Genomic DNA, 17,476 nt, shown 5'->3' on the forward strand with positions numbered 1-17,476 from the left:
CCAAACACTTTTTAATTGCTTCTTGCTTTACGTGTATGCTGAGAGTTTGTGGTAATTTAGGATTTATTTTATTTATTTCTGGTCTGTACAAATTTTGCATTGCCATTCTCTCAAGGTTGTTGCAGGTGTCTTGCCCAGACATACCGTCTGACTGCTTAGCTATGGTTGTACAGTGATGCCTGCACTGTATCAGTTCTCTGCATGTTCCAGGCAGGATAGTTTGGAAACAGGTTAAGTAAAAATTGCATTGGACTTCATACAAATCTTTCAGGGCACGTGAACACACTAAGAAAGCCCTGCAGAGTAAGCAGCTGAGTCAGCTTACTGTGTGTTTTTTTTAAGTTTTGGTGCTCCAATTCATTTGGCTGTGCTCCTTCTGGATGAGAATAAAGACAAAGTGTTCTCTTGAGCAAGGGACTTGAGTTCTTTGGCATATATCCAGGAAAAGAAAGGCTGAAACAACACTTTAGGTTTTAAATTAAGCAGTGCAACATGTTTTAGCCTTTTAAAACCTGTGCTGTGGTTTAAAAGCATTATTCCTTAAGGTGAGTTGAGCCTGATCTCGATTACTGTATGGTAAGCAACTGCTTATAGATGAAAATGAAACTGATAGCTTCTAGTATACAAAACACAGATTGCTAATAGTATTTAAATGCTTACATATATATTGCTGGCATACAGAAAACATAAAAGAATCACTTTTAGAGAAGGAGGGTACCGTGGTACTGGAAAAGATGAACTAGAGAGGCTCCAGAACATCTCTTCTTGGAAGGTTACAGGACTAGACCAGAAAAACACACATGAGCTGCTGTTGGTGCTAGTGCTGCTTCACACTGAGATGCATTCCAACCTGTGTTCTTGTGTTTAAAGCAGCATCTCACCTAGATGTAGCACGTGAGATCCACAGTAGATGTTTATCTCATTACCTTATCATCAAACTGCTGTGAAGATGTCAGGACTTTAGTTTCGGGTTACAACATGAACTAAAGATAAATGTAGGTGTGTCCAGTGGTCTCAAATCGGCCTCTGTAAGATGGTATAAATTGAACTAAACATTTATAACTTGGTCCTTTTTTGACCTCTGTATCTGTATTTCTCATCAGATCACCCCTAAGTGCAACTGTTCTCTTAAAAAAGAAACAAAAAACAGAGGAGCTGTCTGAAATGGGATTATACATTTAAATACGAAGTGCTGAATTGTCAAATAGGACTCTACTTTTTAAACCAGTAATCTCATGTTTGAGGGAAAGACTTTAGCCTGTTTTTCTGCTGCCTGTACTTCTCAGGTGGTTTGAGACCACCACCACCATGCTGGTTAATTGTAAGACTGTCAAAACCCATCTTTATTGTAGCTGTCAGTGTAAGTTCTGTGGATACAGGGAGGCCCTGGAGGAGGGTTGCTGGGAAGGAGCCTCTGCTGCTCATTCTGTGCCTGACCCACTTTACAGTTGGCTTTGCTCGTGCTCTGCCACCGCCTTTATCCTCAGGGAAGCGGGATGCTGCCTGGCACTGCCCTGGGTGTGGGTGAGATGTGTTGGCTCTGAGTAGCTGCTTCGGCTTCTCCTTTTCAAATAGAAAATTTTGTGTTCCTGAGGTTTATCCAGTGTTAGTTCAGCCATCTCAGCACTTCACTGCACTGTCACTTTTCCACTTTTTTAAAATGTTTTCAATTAGCCTGACTTGTGAAATATAGTACGTTTATTCCCATGGACTTTGAAACCTTAAAGCCTCTGCTTTTTATCATCCATGGCATCAGTACCAGCCCAGAATCTGCCTTTTGGACTTTGAGCAGCTGCAAGGCTGTGTAACAGCATTGTGCAGCCACAGAACTAGGGCTGAGGGCACCTCTGGATACCTCTGGCACCTGCTGCTCCAGCAGGGCCACCAGAGCTGCTGCCTGGCACTGTGTCCTGCTGTGTTTGGAGGTCTCCATGGAGACCCCAGCACCTGTCTGGGTACCCATGTCCATGCTTCATCACACACAGTAAAGAAAAACCCTATAAAGCCAACTCAGTTAACTGAAATATCACAGTCAGTGCTCAGAGATCTTCACAAATTCCTGCTTGAAGCTGTTCTGAAGGCCAGTTACAGTAACTCACTCCTGTTCTTGCTCTGGCAGCCACATATTCCTTACAAGCCAGGAAGTGCAGCATGGCTCCACTTCTGTGCCATGTGGAATTAGGCACCCTTCTGCTAACCATGCTGGAAGTGGGGAGCTGGGTGGCAACCCAGCAGCATCTTCCTTCCTGTGTAGAAACAGGGAGTGCAGGATTGAGGGGTCCAAATTATTTCTGTGGATGCTAGGGCAAAAATGATACAAAACCCAGTATGTATAAGTACATGGAGTTAGACTGCAGATGAGGTTAGGAAAAACACTAAATATGCTTGAGATATGTTTGCCTTTCTTTTGAATAACTTTCCTCTCATCTTTAATCTTTTATGCTGTCTCAACTCCTCATAGTTACGCAAGGAGAGCACGTAAATGTCATCTGAGGGAGAAACAGAAGCTGATAAAGAAGTTGATATTGCCTGAGACAATTTGGTTGAGTTTTATCAGCCTACTGCTATTACATCATCTAAACTGCAGGCTCTGCTTCCCTCAGTACCTACCCACTGCCCTGCTTTACTGGGGCACAACTTGCACAGAAAGCAACATCCTAAGGATGTTTCTGTTGCACAGGTTTTGATGAAGTGGACACACAATTTTTCTGGAATTTAGTGGAGACAAGGATTTTCTTTCTTTTCTGCTGCATTGTTGCAACGCTGCTTTAAATAACATTGGCACAAGCACAAGGAGCTCAGCAGTATTTTTCCAGCATCTGTATCAGACAAAAAAAAAGTGCTTGCTTGCTCTAAAAAATGTTCCCTACCTTCTGCATTCCTTGAAAAAAAGACCACTCTAGTGAGTCTGACAGCCTGTGCATACAGACCAGCTTCTTGTCCAGGCTCAGTGGTCACACCTTGCTTCCCAGCAGTGACATCAGGCTCTGCCACAGCAGCTGTAGTCTCCTGAAGTTCAGTCCTTGCAGACTCACCTTCCTTTGGTCAGCAATGCAGACTGAGTCCTGTGATGGTGGAGCAGAGCTGAGGTCTTTCAAGCCTGGTTCTCTCTAGGCTTTGATAATCCCATGTAACATTTGTATTAAAAAAACCTCATCTTTTTACATCATGTTATTTCCATAATCTCTAAATCACAATCACTGCTAACAAAGAGCATTTCTCCGTCTATAAAAGTGCAGTGTGAAGTGGTTAGGTTTTTTTTGGGGGGGGAGTGGGGGGATGGGAAGGGGGCACAGATAAGAGAATATGTTTATTTTTAGCTAAACAGCCAAGAGGAATAGCTGCAAACAGTCCAAGGTTCTGGACTAATCCAGTGCTGTGTCCAGGAGGCTGCTCCCTGTTGCTAATGCCATGTTCAGTGTCAGAACTCCCTTCCCCCTACGGCTGCGCAGCTGCTCAGCTGGCTTCTGCCCACAGCCCAGTGATGCTGCAAGAATGTAGGTCAGATCTCTTCTGGATCTGATAAGTGTTAAATTAAGCTTATGCTGATCTTGGTTGCTCCAATCATTTCATATATTTGCTACAGCATTAAGCTTCCCCCTTCTTCTGAATTCTCAGCAGTAAAAGGTCCATAATTGTGATTTATCTGTGACTGATACCTAGTACAATTACCTTTGCAACTCAGGATGGTGATGCTTAGGTTTAGGATTATTTGCATTGGAATGATTACCTGTGCATGTAACAATTGAGATTGGTCTCTCTTTGGTCTCTCTTTTTTTTATTAAATCTTGTTCTTTGCAGCTTTACTGAAGGATGAGTCTCCTGTGTTGCTAATACTGACTTGCAGAACTTTGACCATCACCATGACAAAGACAGCAAAAAGCATTCAGACTAGCTTTGAGAGATTCCCTACGTGATATGTAGGGCACAGTGGGAGGTGGCCTTCGTGTGATTACAGCCTATCTGTGACAGTCGTCTGCCACTTCTTAGTTTGCTGTTTTTGTTGCTTTAACTTTCTCAGGCTTCTAATTCAACAGATATATTCAAAGTCCACTGCAAACTCAATTTTCTCTTTGGCACCTTCAGTGAGTTTTATCAAGTGTAATGCTTAATCCCTTTGAATTATAAACCAAGCACAGATCCTGTTTAGGCATGGAACTTTGCCGTCTGCCTGTTTCTAGATTTTAATAATTTGCCTTGTGTGGAGAGCAAACCCTTCCACTGACTTTGGTTTGCAGGCTGAGAGAATTTGTCCTTACTGATTGAACTTAGGCAGTGTCAGGAAAAAGTATTTAGGACTTGCAGATGTTTTCTGTAGGCTGCTTTCTGTCACCATCTGATCCTCTAAATCAAGGAGCATTAAATAATTTAAAAAGCACATTTAAAGAAAATAAAGGTAGTGTTATTTCTTTTAATGCAGCGAAAGTCTTTTTTTTTTTTTTTTTTACAGTGAAGCCATGAGATGAAGGGATTTTAGAGAAAGGAGGTAAATGTGCTGAGGCATATTTGGGGTATGTATGTGTATGTAAAGTCCCTGTATACATAAATCTGTATTATACACACAGGATAATTAGGTCCTAACGAATTTCAGACAACAGCTTACCTAGTTACTACCAGCAGGATCACGTTAGTGGTGATGTGCTGTGTGTAAGCAGCACCTGCCACCTCCAGCTGTGCAGTCACCTGCTGTGAAGGGCTGTGGAGGTGTGTGTCCCACACACAGAGACTGGGAGGCTCAATTGAAAATAATCTGAGCAGGATTAACTCCTCTCTACATCAGTCTGAGTACCTACTGAGCTGCTGAGCACCCAACGCTGAGCAATGCGGTTCATAAGACAGGCATCCGCCTCCAGCAGCGCTCTGCAGCTTTTAGAGACCCTCATTTAAGGGACGTGACCAACACAGATGACTTCATGCTCACCTGGGCTGCGTGGCTGACAGCACGCTGCCTGCAGCCAGCAATCCCTGCAGCCTTCCCTCTCCCAGCCCAGCCTGCTGCTTTCTGCCTGCTGAACGCCTCGAGGCCTGCTGTCTCAGCGGCCGTCGCTGAGGTGAAGGCACAGGACTAAGAAATACCTGAGGAGAGGGGAAGCCCCAGCTGCGCTCCGCAGGGCGCTGCCATGCGCTTATCGGGGTGTGGAGCTGCGCTGCTTTGCCAAAAACACGAACAGCGATCCTGAGCGAGCTGTCAGTGGATAAATAACCGCTCAGAAGTCACGCACGCGGCGTCCTCGCCACATTTCAGTCACGCAGCCCAACGCGGCTCTCAGTGCCGGCCCTGCCGCCTGGGGGCGCCGCAGCCGTTGTTCCCGCGCGCCGCTCCCCCGCCCATTGTGAGGCGATGCGGTGCGACCGCGCCACTGCCTGACTAAAACTGACGGCTTCCGTCGGCTCTCCCCGCTGCGCTGCCGCTCCGTTTCCCTCCTTCCCTATCTCAGTGCATACGGTACGGGGCTTTTCGTACCACGCTTGCTCTCGGCGCGGTTTGGGAGCGAGAAGCGGAGGGCCTCGTTCAGGCGTTCTCGGCGGGCAGCCCGGCGGTTGCGAGGCAGCGAGAGGCGGGGTCCTCTGCCCCTCCCCCCGCGCCCCTCCCCCCCCATAAAGCCGCCGCCGCAGTCGAGCTCCGAGCGCCGCCGCTATCGGGTCCCGTCGGCAGCTGCTGGGCGTCGCCTGCGCCTCACGGTGAGGCCTCTGCGGGCGGGAGGCGTCGAGGCCGAGTGGGAAGCGGCGTCTGAGGCGGCCCCGGGCGGGCTGAGCTGTGGGACCGGGCCGCGGGCCCGGCTGGGAGCGGGCGGAGCGCGGCAGCGAGACCGCGGGGCGGCTGAAGGGGGTCGGGCCGGGCCGGGAGCTTCGGCGCTGCGGAGCCCGGGGGGCGGGCAGGGCTGCGAGGGAAGCGCCGCGCTGTAAACAAGGCGGGGCTCCTCCCGGCGCTCCTTCCCGCTCACCTGGCGGCGCTGCGGGCGCGGCGGCTCCGCACGGCGCTGCTGTGGGCGGGACTGGGCGCCGAGCGGCCCCTCCTCCACCCCGGCCGGTGATCCGGGGGGTTTCGGGGCTGTTCGGTCACACTGGTGCTGTTCCCTGGGGCCCGTCGGTGCGCGGGGCTCTGTTACAGCTAAAACGTAACAAACGACGATGTCTGTGTACGCGGTACGCCGCTTTGTCGCCGATAAAGGCTAAGCCAGCTTGTTTCGGCTGATGAAGGCCCGTACCGCGCAGGCAGGCCGTGGTGGAAGCAGGTGTGGGCGGCGCGGCAGCCCCGAGGCAGGCGGCTGTTCTGCATCCCGGCTGTGCTGAGCAGCGTTATGTAACGCCAGGCACGGGCAGGGGGCTGGGAGGTGCTGCGTGGAGCTGGGCTCGTGCTGAGTGCTTTCAGCCCGGCGGTAAATGCAAAACGCCTTGGTGTTCCCTCCCATCCCCCTCTTTCAGAACGCGGCCAGGCTACGGCGTGGGATTGTGGTGTAATCCTCACTTGGTTTTGGTGGGTGCTCGCATATACGTGTATATCTTGAGAACGGCCACGGCTGTGTCCTTCCAGAACTCCAATCCTAATTAGAAGCAGCACTGTCATATAGGGTTACATTGCTGTGTGAACATTAACTAGCTGCTTGCTCTGCCAAATGGAAATTAAAGCAATGAGGACTTCGGGCTGCTGTGAGCTGCTTAATAGCATACTCTGGCTGGCCTTCATTGGCCTCGGTTTGTTGCAGTGCTGTCAGGCTCAGCCATACTGGTGAGCTATAGGAGGCGTTTGAAAAAGGTTAATGTATGTCTGATCCAGGTGGTGCAGCTGATCCAGTTTTGGTATTTCAGGTACGACTGCAGGGAGTCAGCATGCTTAGGTGGTTGAACTTGGCTGGGGAAGAATGTCTGGAAAGGGATTGAAGTGAATTTGAAATTAAATGAATTTGAAATTCATTGTCTCTGGGGTTTTCCTCTAAAACAACTTGCAGGCTGCACTTACAGTTATGTGCTGTAGGTATTTTCAAGCTGTTGTGTTGAGGAAAAATACGGGTGTTGCACTGGTCTGCTGCAAATGAATGTTTGAATGGTAAAGGAATGCATCCCACAAGTTTAAGCACTGATTAATAATACATTTTGGCAGTCAGGTTTGTTGTGTCTTTCAGGTCCCTTCATTTAGTATCTCTGCAGAGCTCGAGCACAGCTTCAGACAGAAGCTGTAACCTGGTAGCTACTGTAACAAGTGCATGACTTCTGGCTCTGAGTTAAGTGTATGAGAAGATGTTGTTTTGTAAATGTTATTTATTAGTGGAATTTTCAAAGTCTTCTGCTTGCACTGCAGGCCTTATCAGTGTCTGAAAAACTTGGTAAAAATACTGAGTCATCTTACCTTTTCCTAACGTTAACAAAGTGCTGATGTAACTTCCTACTCTGTAAGAGCAGTGTTAAGTGCTGATAGCGTTCCTCTTAGGGCTGGATTGCTTTTTCAGGCTCTTCAGAACGCAGAGCACTTTCTGAAGGAAGTGTTTGATCCTGGGTAGTCTGGTTTGTTTGACTCTGTTTGGGGTCGAGGGGAGTCAGACTGGAGCACATCTGGAGGTTCCTTCTGACTTCTGTTTTGTTGTTCTGGTCCAGGCACCATCATTTGGAAACTGCTTTTGGATTTGCTCTCGGTGAATGGTTAAAATGAGCAGTGTTTGAGTTTGAAGACAAGCAGTGTTTTGGAATTGTTGAAGGGCAGTTTCAAGAGAAGGATGGCTCTAGTGTAGTGCTGTACATAAAAACAAATCAATTGACTAGTAAGAAGTGCTTTTGTCTATTTTATTTTGCTTTCAACTTAAGGAAAAAAATCCAGGATCCTTCTATTTTAAATGATTGGTTGGTGTATTTGTATCAATCCTTCTTAAGCATCAGGATTAATGAACTTAGGACTGTTGATTCAAGCAGCAAATAATTGAAGTGTGCTGCAGGTGACACGGCTGTTTAGAAGCAGTGTAAATAGTGAAGGCAACTACATTTTTGAATCAGCTGAACTTGTAAAATCTGATGAATATTGTGTGAAAATAACTGTCCTTCTCTTATAGATGCCTTCAATTAAGCTGCAGAGTTCAGATGGAGAGATTTTTGAAGTCGATGTTGAAATTGCAAAACAGTCCGTGACCATAAAGACTATGCTGGAAGGTAAGAACATGAAGCTGAGGTAGCAATGCATGCAGCAGTGCTCTTGGCAGGATCTGTGACCCACGGGGGCAAGCTGGTGCTGTGCTGCAAAGGGCTGACTTGCTATCTCATGTCAGAGCAGCTGGAACAATTGCCAGTGCAGCTTGAATGTTGTTTGGGATAAATATTTTCTCTCAAACCTTGAACTGCAGCCCTCTTCTTATCTTCTTAAATGCAGTTCCCAGCAGGCTGACTAAGTATAAATCCCCCACTGCTTTGCCTACAGCTTGCTTCAGTTCTGTAAAAGTTAGGCAAAGTTAACTTTAATAAACACTTCTAGTTTAGATTAAGCTGAGCTTTTCTTTTAATTGTGCAAGTCATTGTTGCTCTGTAATGTCTTAAATGGAGAAGGGAAACATTAATTAATGCAATGAATGAAGAGTTGAAGGGAGAACCTGCATTTATGCAGTTAAATTATTTGATAAATAGTTGGTTCTGATCTCTTGCTGACATGAATTTGAAACAAAAGAACTCGTGGTGGGGGAGGGGAGTTGCCAGATGGCTGAGATACAGAGCAAACTGTGTCTAATCTGTCTGGTGCAAATCCTCATTGTTTACTGTTTTCTTTCCAGTTTTTGGGCATATTCATGAGTTAACTTAGATCTACAAGAAGATATTTTCTAGTTAAAATGAAGTCCTTGGCTGTGTGTCTTTGGTTGTGACTCCTCATATGTAAGAACAATAACAGAAACAAGGTTGAAATACATCAACCATTGGACCACTTCAGTTCTGATAATGAGATGCTTTCAAACATGATGAGCAGCATGAGCAGGAAACCTGGCAATCAGTGGGAATACAGTGGGAATGTAATTCCTCTCCATTTTCTCACACGTAGGCTCTGTCACTGGCAGTGTTTAGTGATAGACAGGTATTGATGAATATGCCTGTAGTGAAGGTATTGTAAAGCTGGGCACCACCAGCTGGCCTCTTAGTGATCTGACCAAGATCCAGTCAGCTAACCAGCACAGAGAAAAGACATTCTGCTGTACAGATGTTTAAGCACCATCAGTTAATACCTGCTGCTTTGCCTGTTTGATGTCAATGAAGGGGAGGAGATAAAAAGTGAAGTTGCATCAGGCAACCAACAATGAAGCACTGATTTTCTGATAAGAGATGAAACTCCAGTTTAGGAGGGGTGGGGATGAGCTGAGGAGAGCTGACTGACAATAGGGTACTTCTTGAGTTACTTCCCTGTGCCAGCAACTTAGTATAGACTGTTTGGTGATGTCTTACACCAATATCAAAGCATGCATTTGGAGTTTCTAGTAATTGGTAACATATGCAATACCCTTTAATGTCAGTATTTTGGTTTTAGAATCTATGAAATTAGATATTCCAAACAAAAAGTAGTACTAATTGATATCCCACTAATGGCAGTAGTTGACTTGTCTAAATACAACAGCTTCAGTATTTACTGTTCCTATGCATGACAAAACATTGTCTGTACTCACTACGTTAGGTCTAAGTTCTTTGATAAAAGAATGGGAGATCTTATTTGAAACAGTTAGGTTTAACTTGTGGATTGAAAATGGTAAATGTTCATAAATGTCGTCTTAAACATTCTGTTCCCAGAGCATGGAACTATCACGTTCTGCTGTGACAAGTAACTGACTTAATAGGCTGTTCATGCTCAAAGTATGTCAGCATCTCTTTGGAGGCAGCATTGTTAAGCTACTTAGCTTACAGTTAGTGGAACCCAGCATGTATAATGCACCGGTGCCTCTGCAAGACCACCCTGAAGTTTGTGCCTTAGCTTAGAGATCATTTGCTATTTGTCTGTTCAGCTCAGTATTGTTAGAATAGTGGAGAACTGATGAAGCAGCCCAGGCTGGAGAACAAAGCTTTAGGCTGCTGACTGCAAGTCATCTTTCCATTTGTAGACTTGGGAATGGATGATGAAGGCGATGATGACCCAGTCCCTCTTCCAAATGTCAACGCAGCTATTTTAAAAAAGGTAAGGCACTGAGAAGTGGTCGTGTTGTGTATCAGTAATGAGATGTGAAATTAATGCTGGAGTTAAATGTTACTGTTCAAAATATTTCTCATGTGTTGGCTACAAGTGTAACACCATCATGTGCACGAGCAGTTTATCTCAGAACTGGGATGAGGCTCACAGCTCCTGATTAAAGACCTACAGGAGTGACCGTCTGGAATGGCAGTTGGAGGCTGGGCAGGGCTCCTCAGGCATAGGGCTGGTGCTGGATATCTGTGCTCACTAGCATCTCATGGTTTTAAAGCACTGATTGTAATTGGGTTGTGTGAGCTGAGGTGGCTCTTAATGAGTTCAGAATGTGAGGAGAAAGGTTAAATAGGGCAGGCAGCAGTGAGAGTCACAGTCAGTGAGTGTTCCAGCTCCTCAAAATGAGGTTTATGTTACTTCTGTATGGTCCTGTGTGTGTTAGCACAGGATTTATTGTTAACTTTGCTAGGGGCTGCTCTTTAGAATCCTGAGTATTTAATTGAGTGGCTGCTGTCTCAGTTGAGCTTTGTGAAAACTGTTGGATTCCAGGATTGGGGATTAGTTCTTTTAAGATGAAAATATACAATGATGAAACACAAACATGTGATTCTAGTATCATTCCAGAGGGAAAAGTACAGTGCTCCTGAAACAAAGTTATGTTAGAGTTGGGGCCTAATGGGAAAGTCACTTGGGTAAAAGTTTATTATCAAAACTGTAATTAGGTGATTCAGTGGTGCACCCATCATAAAGATGATCCACCTCCTCCTGAGGATGATGAGAACAAGGAGAAAAGAACGGATGACATCCCTGTGTGGGATCAAGAATTTCTGAAAGTAGACCAAGGAACACTTTTTGAACTGATCCTGGTAAGTATGTTCTGGAAGCATGAAGGCTGTGCCTGCACAGTGACCTCTGTTTTACCAGTATGTCTTGATGCTTCTTGAATAACTTCTTAATGTAGAGAATGTGGGAAGGGCAGCTAGTTGGCTGAAATTGGTGAATGGTAGATGCTTATTAACATCATGCTGGGCACTAATTTATGCTTGCTCATCTATCAGTTCCTATACTTGTCTGTAGTTGTGGCCCTACAGCTGACTCTTTTCACTTTTAAGTCTTGGCTGATGGCTTATTACTTTAAGTAGTGTTTTAGAGACCTGCATAAATACAAATTTTTTAAAAAGCTAGATTAGTATCTTATATGATCTTCAATCTAGTTGCTCCTGTCTTAGCTAGCTAACAGCACTCAAGTATTTAACATCTCCGAGGTGTGTGCAAGGTTGTAAAAGCCTTGTATGAAAGGAGATGGGGCTTTCATGGTGGAAATGACTCCTGTTTGGCAAGTAAACTCTAGGTAGTTAATTCAGGGTTCTAGCTAGAAGCTTCTCAGAGTGATTTGGTTCTTTGTGGTTACAGCATTCTACAGTGCTGGGAGCAAAACTTTAGTATTACATCTGCAGAGGGAGAAAATTGATCTTGAAGCTTTAAATTTGGAAACTGTTTTACAGGCTGCAAATTACTTGGACATCAAAGGTTTGCTTGATGTCACATGCAAAACAGTTGCCAACATGATCAAGGGGAAAACTCCAGAAGAAATTCGCAAGACATTCAATATTAAGAATGACTTCACTGAAGAGGAAGAAGCACAGGTACTTGGTCTGGGTTTAATTATAATTTAGCTGTTTTTTTGCTGCATTAACATGGGATGCTTCATAATTTCATAATGTTATTCCTTTCCACAGTAAGTAAACCCAAATGCTTATGGGAGTTTACTTTCCCTTGAGCTTCTAATGTTCACTGCATCAAGTTACCAGTTGTTTTGTTTTTCCAGGTACGTAAGGAGAACCAGTGGTGTGAAGAGAAGTGAAGCATTGTGCCTGACACTCGAACACTGTAAGGATTGTTCCAAATACTAGTTGCACTGCTCTGTTCATAATTGTTAATATTAGACAAATGCAGCAGCAAATGAAGTTGTGTTAGCAAGATATTGTTCCCTTTGCATGTGTAGTGTTGTTTTTTTTGAGTATAAATTTAAATCTGCGTTTTTACTAGTGTAATGGGATGTCTTTTTACTTTACTCTGCAATGAATAAAACTGAACCAAGTGTGGATTCTGTATGGAAAGTAGCACTTAAGGTTGTCATTTTCATTATACTTTTTTAACTGTTCCCAGTCCAGTTACAATCTTAAGTGTTGACTCCACCATTGTAAATAAAACCACCTTTGCTTTCTTCCTCAGGAAGAACAAAACACTTATTTACAGGGTATTGATGGCTTCAGAAAGGAAAATTAAAATTAAATGTGTCTTGGGGAGCTACATAAAGTTTAAAAAAAAAAAAAAGTTGGATTTCTTACAGAGACATTTTGGAAAAATTGGTGTTACTTAAAGCTATATGACTTTGAGGATGGTTCTTGTTCTGCATTTAAAAAAAAAAAAAAAAAAGGAAAAAAGATCTGTCCACTTCCTTGTCCTGTTGGTCTTGCCTGAATAGTGAAAGATGTGAGCCAGAGCAAAGCAAGCTTCTGACAGCAAACTTGGCAGACTTCTACCATGTCCTGAAGCTGTGCCTCTAGCTGCTAGCAGATGGAACGTGTGTTGCTTTATGCACAGGACAGGTGTGTTTTTATACTTTTTTTTTTGCTAAAAGTGGAACCCAGGTTTGACCAAAAATGACTGACATTACCAAAGTTAATATTATTGACCTGTGCATGCCATTAGTGGCTGTTTTTTAGGCAATTTTAAACTACCCTTGTGATGTAGCTCTTTAAAACATGGTTTTCATGTATCCATGGGAGATCTTTTTGCCTATGTATGTGATACTTCTGCTTGTAGAGACTTCTTATTGCATACAAAGCTAATGCAATATTGAGCTTGACTTCTTTGGACAAAGCCACTTGCAACTAGTTAAACAGTAACTGGTTTCCTGATTTTTATTTTAATTTTTTTTTTTTTACAGTTCCCTTATAGGGAGTAGGGGGTGGTTTTGTGGTAGATCTGAGGTGTGCTCTTAGCTTGTATTGCATTCCATTCTCTGTATAAATCTTAGAGTAGAATGAACCTTAATAAACATACTTATCTCACTTTAAATATCAGTGTTTCACTTCTGAATTAATAAAGGGCTTTTAAACTTCTATATACAAATGGTTCTAATCATCTGTAACTAGGCAGCCTGTCACTTCTTACTGAGTGTGTGAGCAATAGTAATAGTACTGAGGGAGTGGTTAACTGAAATTCTTTATCTATTTTAAATGATTAGAATGCAAGCTGCTGGTCAGTCACAGTCAGCAGCCTCAAGTGAAGTCTGAAGCTAAATCCAGATGGATTTTTTTGATGGCTTACCAGCTTTGAGATAATCTTGCTTTGATGTAACCATTAATGAAAGCATTCATAACTTGTTCTAAAGCAGCACTCAATCCGTGCTTTGGAGGCAGCTGCTGGTCACATATGCTTATTCATAAGGCTGCTGGGCCTGCCTTTGTGCTGCTGATAGCATTGTCAGTGGGCATAAAATGCTCCAGTGTTACAGATTGGGACGTTTAAAGCCTGCCAAGCATCCTGTATTGTAAACAGTACAACTCTGTTAAAGTACCAGTAGTGAAAAGCTGCTGATAACAGGTCTTGTAGTTCAGTGTTCAGCTTACCCTGCATTCTTACAAGAAATAAATCCAGGTCTGTGCATGAAGTAAGCATTCAGGATACACTGGTTTCATCCTTGAAGTTACCATTCTGATACAGAAACTGTAGTTCTGCTCAGTAGTAGAAGCCTACAAATGCTTCCTTGAGGTGTTGGTCAGCAGTAGCTGCTGCCTCATGTGGTGCCTCCCTGTGCTGTAAGATGAGGAAGAGACAGAGGCAGTTTAACTTGTCTTCCTTGTAGCCTTGCTTCTACTGTTTGCATAAAGCACCTGTGGCAAGAATTGCTAATTCTTAAAACAGCTTGCCTAAGAAATAACCCTTTGTGGTCAAATGCTTCAATGGTGAACTAAATGGGCTTTGGCTTCTGCTCCAGAGTTGTGCCAGTTGGCTGCTGGTATGAATAGTTTGCCCAAAGCTGATGCTACTGTGGCAGTATGGCACAGTATGCAAAAGGGCTGGCTTTGTGCTCAGAGCATTATGGCGTTGTGACAGATTTTGATGTTAGAAGCCTTGTTCATTAGGAATCCATACAACTTGCCTTCTCTGGTTGAATTCCCCTAGAGTGCTGGCTCAGGCTTTGTCCCAGTACCTGATGTGTATGGCAATGCAAGAGAACACCTGTTTGAATCTCTGCTGGTACAAGCTGTAGAGAGGGACCTTCTGCAGGGGTGCTGTGGGTACAGAGCAGCTGCTGTGTGGGTTTTCCTCTTCAGCTGAACCTGCTGTGTGTCCTGTATCAGCAGGCAGCCATGTAACACTAACACCTGAAACACAGACACTGTCCACTGTTTCCACTGCTGGACTTGATGTTAATCATTAACTGGCATGGTGCTGCATAAACACTTCTTTCCCAAGTCGTGGCCTAATCAGGAGTGCTGCTCTTGGCTGGAGTGATGAAATGGGGGCACGGTGGGGGAGGAGGAGGTCAGCAGTAGTGGTTGGTTTATGTGGAAGGAAGTATTCTCTGTGGCTCACAGTTTCAGCCTTATTTATTGAAGGCTACTGGAAATTATGTTAAAATGCTTCAACGTAAAAGTACAAAAAAACTTCTTCAGTTCTAAGGAATAATTAATTGACGCTTTGATAGGATTATAATTTCCAGTGGCCTATTCTGAATAGCCAGTCTGGCAATTACTTTATTTATAAAGCTATAAACATATTTTGAACATAAAAGCCAAAAAATACAAACTTGGTGAAGTAAAAAAAATTACAACAAATGATGGATAATCATTGGACAAATGAAAGTACAGCTGCAAAACATTTATCCCTGCTACATACATACAGTGGTTGTACTTGGTTTAATGAAGTGGTATTTCCATGACTTCTACATTCAAACTGGTTTCAGGAATTCAAATATGTATTTCAAGAGAGGTTGAAATTGCTGTAAAAACTGAAAAAAGAAATTCTTTTTGCGATTAAAAACTTCAGGGCGATGCTTTCCTTCTATTAAAAAAGCACATGAACACAAAATAATAACACTTCATATAGCATTTCTAAAGATTTCTTTTGGCATTAATAAAAGTAACTCTGTTTTGGCATTGTTAACCATAGGGCATGTATTCAGAAGTTGGTCAGCTCGCTGTTTTGTCTCAGAAATGGGCAGCTCTGAGCTCTCTTACATGTTTTGGGGAAAGAAATATGCTTTCTCAGTTGTGCCATATAAGCATTCAGGTAACAGCAAAGGCCGAAATGATGCTGTGCTGGTGTGAGACCTGTTCAGGAGCATCGGTCAGAAAGTGTGTACCTGTGTGTGCTGTGGGAATGCCCACCTCTGTGCATGAACGCACGTGGGATGGCTCCTGCAGGAGGGAAGGCAGGTTTCACCAAGGAGATTGTGCAGGAATTGGATGGAATAGCAGTGATGAGAGGAGGCTGTAACACAGATGGGTCTTTTCCTGGTCAGCATGCCCTGACCAAGGCGGGCAGCACGGGCACCATGGAGGGGCTGTGAGTAGCCTTGAAATAGATGAAGGGAAATCCTAACGAGTTCTGAAATGAATGAGGGCTGCTTAGTGCTACTCGGTCCTTGGTCACAACATGCAGGTTAATACTGGTCAGGACTTTCCCTTAAATTTCCTCTGGTGTTACTTAGAGACATCTGGCTTTTCTTTATAGCCATCTTTGCTGCTAAGTTACATTTCATCCAACCATGAAATACCAAGCAGGTACAACGTTATGCCAGCTTTACACCCAGTTGTGCCCACTGATGGCCGATTTGTCAGCTGTGCCTTTTACAGTAGTTGTCACTTGGACAGCACCTTACATCAGAGGGTCTCAAAGTGAAGAACGGTGAGTTGAGCTTTTTTTAAGGTTTATATCTATAACGTATTGTCAGAAGAGTCTGTGTCAGGTCTGGGAATGGCTCGCTGGGTTGCTGTGCTTGCTGAAATAACTTAAAGATGAGTGGATGGTGTGTGAGCAAGGGCTGCACTGTTAACCCTCTGAGTGCAGTGTGTGCTGCTGGCGGGCACTCCAGGTAATGCTACTCCTCTAAGGGTTAGAACAGCTCTGTAAGTCTGTGCACGTCGCTTTCATTCAGTGCTTCTCAAGTTACATTTCCATAGAAGAGGAATAAAGCTATAAGTTTGGGTCTTCTAAACTAAAACGAGTTAAAGATCTACACTACTATAAGCAGAAGTACCTAAATTAGGGGAATAAACCCAGAGATGCTCTATAGACTAATCAGTGGTCTTTTTTTTTTAATTTTCAATCTTTGATGCATAAACTTGTTTTAAGAAGTTGAGTCCAATGTAAAAAAATCCGGGTTTTTGTTTTAAGAAAAAAAATATAAAAATATTTTTTTACATTATAAAGGTCATCTTAAATTTCTTGCAGTTCTACAATAATATTACTACATAATTTGTAGTCAGTACTCTAAAACCTATTCTGTAAAGTAGAAAAAAATAGACCCCTCTCCCCCTCAGCTTGGTGTTCTTTTTCTCTTCAGCAGTCTAAAATACATTTCTTTCAAGCAGGAAAAAATACGCACCGGACCGGACTCTGGTCTGTGTGCCAAGTGTGTAAACATAGAGAAAATCAATACATTTGGTTAAGTTGGGATTTACATCAGTTTATGGAGATCAGAATCTGTCCACAGATCAAAAGGTAAGAAACCAGAACCTGGAAAATATTCTCAGGCTGGAGAGAATGCCTTCACGTTTGGCCTCGTTGCGAGGGGTGAGGGAGATCTGTTAGAAAAAGCTCAGGTAAGTTCTTTAAAAAGTTAGACACCAAATCAGCAAGAAACGTTTTTGATCTTGCAGAGGGTAAGTAGAGCCTGTGAGCAGAGGGCAGGGCAGGGTGCTGCTGCTCCGGGCTGCACAGCAGGGAAAGCATTGGGCTCAGCTCCTTCCTGCAGCCTGGCCTCAGCCTGGCTTGTGAGATGGAGCGCTGCGCTCCTGAGTGCCTCAGTCAGGCTGTGTGGCTGCTTGCCCTACGTGCTCCTCGTGTGTGCTGAGTTAAGGGGAGGCTTTTTGAGGCTTTCCCCAGCCCATTGCGTGGCAATTCCTGCTGTTTGAATCTGCAACAATCAAGCAAAACAGCAGGGAGACCCTGGGCCGGGCTGACGTGGGGAGCAATCCTCTGCCCTGCCATACACTGATGGGATTCAGCGTGTCTGCACACAGACTATTACCTGTAAACAGTACCTTCCTGTTCTCAAACAAGAAGTTTAAAAAATACATCTCATTAGTTTAAATATTTCTC

General features: G+C 44.0%; 2 protein-coding genes across 4 annotated transcripts in view; one reads left to right on the top strand and one right to left on the bottom strand.

Annotated features, from left to right (window-relative positions):
• Window positions 1–5,319: 5,319 nt before the first annotated feature.
• Window positions 5,320–13,222, top strand: SKP1 (S-phase kinase associated protein 1). 3 transcript variants are annotated; one of them, XM_031598430.2, is made up of 6 exons: window positions 5,320–5,446; window positions 8,043–8,139; window positions 10,059–10,132; window positions 10,861–11,004; window positions 11,644–11,784; window positions 11,967–13,222. In XM_031598430.2, the coding sequence occupies exons 2-6, from the start codon at window positions 8,043–8,045 to the stop codon at window positions 12,000–12,002; spliced, it is 492 nt and encodes a 163-aa protein (XP_031454290.1). In that variant the 5' UTR covers window positions 5,320–5,446; the 3' UTR covers window positions 12,003–13,222. The 3 variants fall into 3 exon arrangements, with proteins under 3 accessions (XP_031454290.1, XP_031454288.1, XP_031454289.1); XM_031598428.2 differs by lacking the exon at window positions 5,320–5,446 and adding an exon at window positions 5,563–5,682; XM_031598429.2 differs by lacking the exon at window positions 5,320–5,446 and adding an exon at window positions 6,081–6,478.
• Window positions 13,223–14,860: 1,638 nt separating this feature from the next.
• Window positions 14,861–17,476, bottom strand: part of TCF7 (transcription factor 7) — a 57,759-nt gene continuing 55,143 nt past the window's right edge. Inside the window, exon 12 of the mRNA XM_090150806.1 lies at window positions 14,861–15,161. Coding sequence (XP_090006932.1) covers window positions 15,102–15,161 — 60 coding nt within the window. The 3' untranslated portion in view covers window positions 14,861–15,101. The remainder of the gene's footprint in view (window positions 15,162–17,476) is intronic.

Source organism: Phasianus colchicus, chromosome 15 (assembly GCF_987193195.1).
Source record: "Phasianus colchicus chromosome 15, bPhaCol1.hap1.1, whole genome shotgun sequence".
In the NCBI taxonomy this organism is placed as follows: domain Eukaryota; kingdom Metazoa; phylum Chordata; class Aves; order Galliformes; family Phasianidae; genus Phasianus; species Phasianus colchicus.